The sequence below is a fragment of the Oncorhynchus clarkii genome, chromosome 26 (assembly GCF_045791955.1).
Source record: "Oncorhynchus clarkii lewisi isolate Uvic-CL-2024 chromosome 26, UVic_Ocla_1.0, whole genome shotgun sequence".
NCBI classification, from domain to species: domain Eukaryota; kingdom Metazoa; phylum Chordata; class Actinopteri; order Salmoniformes; family Salmonidae; genus Oncorhynchus; species Oncorhynchus clarkii.
The window spans coordinates 40550794-40554586 of NC_092172.1; the positions used below are offsets into that span (position 1 = coordinate 40550794).

The window sequence follows — 3793 nt, forward strand, 5'->3', positions numbered from 1 at the left end:
TGTGAGTATCTGTGGCAGGGTGTGAGTATCTGTGGCAGGGTGTGGGTATCTGTGGCAGGGTGTGAGTATCTGTGGCAGGGTGTGAGTATCTGTGGCAGGGTGTGAGTATCTGTGGCAGGGTGTGAGTATCTGTGGCGGGGTGTGAGTATCTGTGGCGGGGTGTGAGTATCTGTGGCAGGGTGTGAGTATCTGTGGCAGGGTGTGAGTATCTGTGGCAGGGTGTGAGTATCTGTGCTGACACAGCACAGAGTTTTTTGTTCACCATGAAGCAGTGTGAACCAGTAACAAAGACCTTTTTAACACTATCGTACCGACCCAAACTGCTGGCTCTGAGCACATTGTCCTTTTCAGCATGGTGCCATCAAATCTGGTGTGTTCATGACCAGGCCAGCTCAGTACAGCTTGGTTGGTCTCGGCCCAGTTCGGGTCAGTAGTGTGAAAAGCCTGTAACAGTGCTGTTGTTCCCAGTCCCATATAGAGGTAATCTGCTATTGTGCCTGCAGTATAAATGAAGGAAAAGGTCAAATATAAACCATATTAATCTGTGTTTTACTAACTACGCAGTTAAATTGATCTACAAGTTCTATCAATAAGTTCTGATGTCAAATTATTTGTTTATTGATCTGTCAAATAGCACAAGGGATTGTGCCGAGTATAGCAATTCATTGTTGAATCATATCAATGGATCTTCACAGAGACACGTATAGAGTTTATTATATATATGTTCTATGATAAACTACCTTTAGATATGTCTCTGGTTCCATCATTGCTTCAACGCTAAGGAGTCACTGTGTTCGCATGACAAATGAGTCAAAACTAATGTCATGAGTCTGTTTCAGCAGTCTGTGCTGGACCCGTCAATGTGTTGTCGTCCGATGTAACCTCAAGTCACTCTGTCATATATTTACCTTTCTTCTCCTACCCCTCATGGCTACTCATTTTATCTTTCTTTTTTTTAATGGATGTACTCTAAATCAATTTGTGCTTTGACTTAATTTGTAAAAGTGTAAAATGTGTTTTTCCTAATTAGATGCTGTTTCTATACGTAACCACCAGGTGTCTCTTGTCTTCAGAAAGGGAATGTTAAGCTATTACCATATTGCTTAAAGGGATGGTCCACTCAAAATAAAATCTACGTGATTTTTCCATTTACCTTGGCTGTAGTCGATTCCCGAAGACTGTTGTTGGATAAGGCATTTGAAAAGTCTGTATTCCTCAGATGTACACAAGGGTGGAAGGGTTACTGGCTAGGGTTTGTAAGTTATAGTACATAAAGTATAGGGGGGTTTTCTTTGGTTTCTTTTCAACCTTCACTGGAACTAGGAGGCAAATGTCCATTAAACCTAATGGTTCTGGTCCCTATGGTCAGTTAAAATCTTAACTCCCAGTCCCATCTGGATGCAATGCCTGGAAAAAGAGTTTCTCTTTTTACATGGAAACTGTATTCAAGCCAGGTAATGAAAAACAAACAGTGATTTGCAATGAGCTGTGCAGTGCCTGTCCGCCCCATTGCCTGGGGCCCTTTTGTAGAGAATACACTGTCATCCTGTATAGAAGCTTTGCCCAGGTTCGCTCCTATAGACAACTATGAACAGGAACAGGAATTACATTATTTATGCTTATCACTGCAGATCTCGCAGGCCAGAGCCTGAGGGGTTTTACAGTACAATGACGTCCTGATTCAGGCTTCCCCGAATTCCCCCGCCATACAAACACAGACGGAAAACATCTTTCCCTGGAGTATCATCAACTCGCCATCTCTGTTCTCTCCATTAAAAGTGACAGTGTTTTTCCCTGCAACACTCTCGACATGCCAATATGCAGCCACTCCCCTTTTCCTTTGGACTTCCAGAACTCCACATGGCACGTCTGTAAAAACAGAAGCTGGAGAGTTCAGATGCATGGTGAGTATGCATGGAGCTTGTCCGTCATCACAGAGAGAGAGAGAGAGAGAGAGAGAGAGAGTGCAGAATGCCAGTGTGACTCCTGGTGAAAAGAAAGGGTTAAATCTCTCTTTTAGTGTGGTGAGTGTGTGTTCTCCTCAACAGCTGCTTTGCATCTAGAGCCCAGAGAAAGAGAGGATAGTGGGATTGATGTGGAGCGTTCTGAACAGGAACACTTTAGATTCCGGACTCCTGTCACTCCTCAGTGACATCATGTGTGTTCTGGTTCCTAGCTCTATGGTCCTTGTGTGCCAGAGGGTGCAGCCCACTGGGAGAACGACAATGCCCCCTCATCTGCAACCCAGACACCTCCTGCCTCTTCTTCTCCATGTCATTCTACTCTGCCTTCATGCAACTGCCTGGCCCCACGGTAAGAGCTAGAGCGATGATTTCATCATATACTGATGATAACACATTTAATTCAGATGTATGACTCTACGAAGCCTGCTGCAACTTGTATTAGCCTCCCTATTCTGAACTGTTCACACAACTTCCATTGTTAGAGTTTTTCTTTTGCACTTGCTGAGTCATTTATTTCCTCTCTGAGTCATATGGGCATACCTAGTCATGTCTGAGTTAACTTCTCTAGTCACATACCTAGTCATGTCTGAGTTAACTTCTCTAGTCACATACCTAGTCATGTCTGAGTTAACTTCTCTAGTCACATACCTAGTCATGTCTGAGTTAACTTCTATAGTCACATACCTAGTCATGTCTGAGTTAACTTCTATAGTCACATACCTAGTCATGTCTGAGTTAACTTCTATAGTCACATACCTAGTCATGTCTGAGTTAACTTCTCTAGTCACATACCTAGTCATGTCTGAGTTAACTTCTATAGTCACATACCTAGTCATGTCTGAGTTAACTTCTCTAGTCACATACCTAGTCATGTCTGAGTTAACTTCTATAGTCACATACCTAGTCATGTCTGAGTTTACTTCTATAGTCACATACCTAGTCATGTCTGAGTTAACTTCTATAGTCACATACCTAGTCATGTCTGAGTTAACTTCTATAGTCACATACCTAGTCATGTCTGAGTTAACTTCTATAGTCACATACCTAGTCATGTCTGAGTTAACTTCTATAGTCACTGACCTAGTCATGTCTGAGTTAACTTCTATAGTCACATACCTAGTCATGTCTGAGTTAACTTCTATAGTCACATACCTAGTCATGTCTGAGTTAACTTCTATAGTTACATACCTAGTCATGTCTGAGTTAACTTCTATAGTCACATACCTAGTCATGTCTGAGTTAACTTCTATAGTCACATACCTAGTCATGTCTGAGTTAACTTCTATAGTCACATACCTAGTCATGTCTGAGTTAACTTCTATAGTCACATACCTAGTCATGTCTGAGTTTTAACTTCTCTAGTCACTGACCTAGTCATGTCTGAGTTAACTTCTATAGTCACATACCTAGTCATGTCTGAGTTAACTTCTATAGTCACTGACCTAGTCATGTCTGAGTTAACTTCTATAGTCACATACCTAGTCATGTCTGAGTTAACTTCTATAGTCACATACCTAGTCATGTCTGAGTTAACTTCTATAGTTACATACCTAGTCATGTCTGAGTTAACTTCTATAGTCACATACCTAGTCATGTCTGAGTTAACTTCTATAGTCACATACCTAGTCATGTCTGAGTTAACTTCTATAGTCACTGACCTAGTCATGTCTGAGTTAACTTCTCTAGTCACATACCTAGTCATGTCTGAGTTAACTTCTATAGTCACATACCTAGTCATGTCTGAGTTAACTTCTATAGTCACATACCTAGTCAAGTCTGAGTTAACTTCTATTGTCACATACCTAGTCATGTCTGGGTTATAACTTCTC

General features: G+C 41.5%; 1 protein-coding gene across 1 annotated transcript in view; it reads left to right on the forward strand.

Annotated features, from left to right (window-relative positions):
• Positions 1-2009: 2009 nt before the first annotated feature.
• LOC139384800 (inactive serine protease PAMR1-like) overlaps positions 2010-3793 on the forward strand; it is a 17086-nt gene continuing 15302 nt past the window's right edge. Inside the window, exon 1 of the mRNA XM_071129683.1 lies at positions 2010-2313. Coding sequence (XP_070985784.1) covers positions 2094-2313 — 220 coding nt within the window. The 5' untranslated portion in view covers positions 2010-2093. The remainder of the gene's footprint in view (positions 2314-3793) is intronic.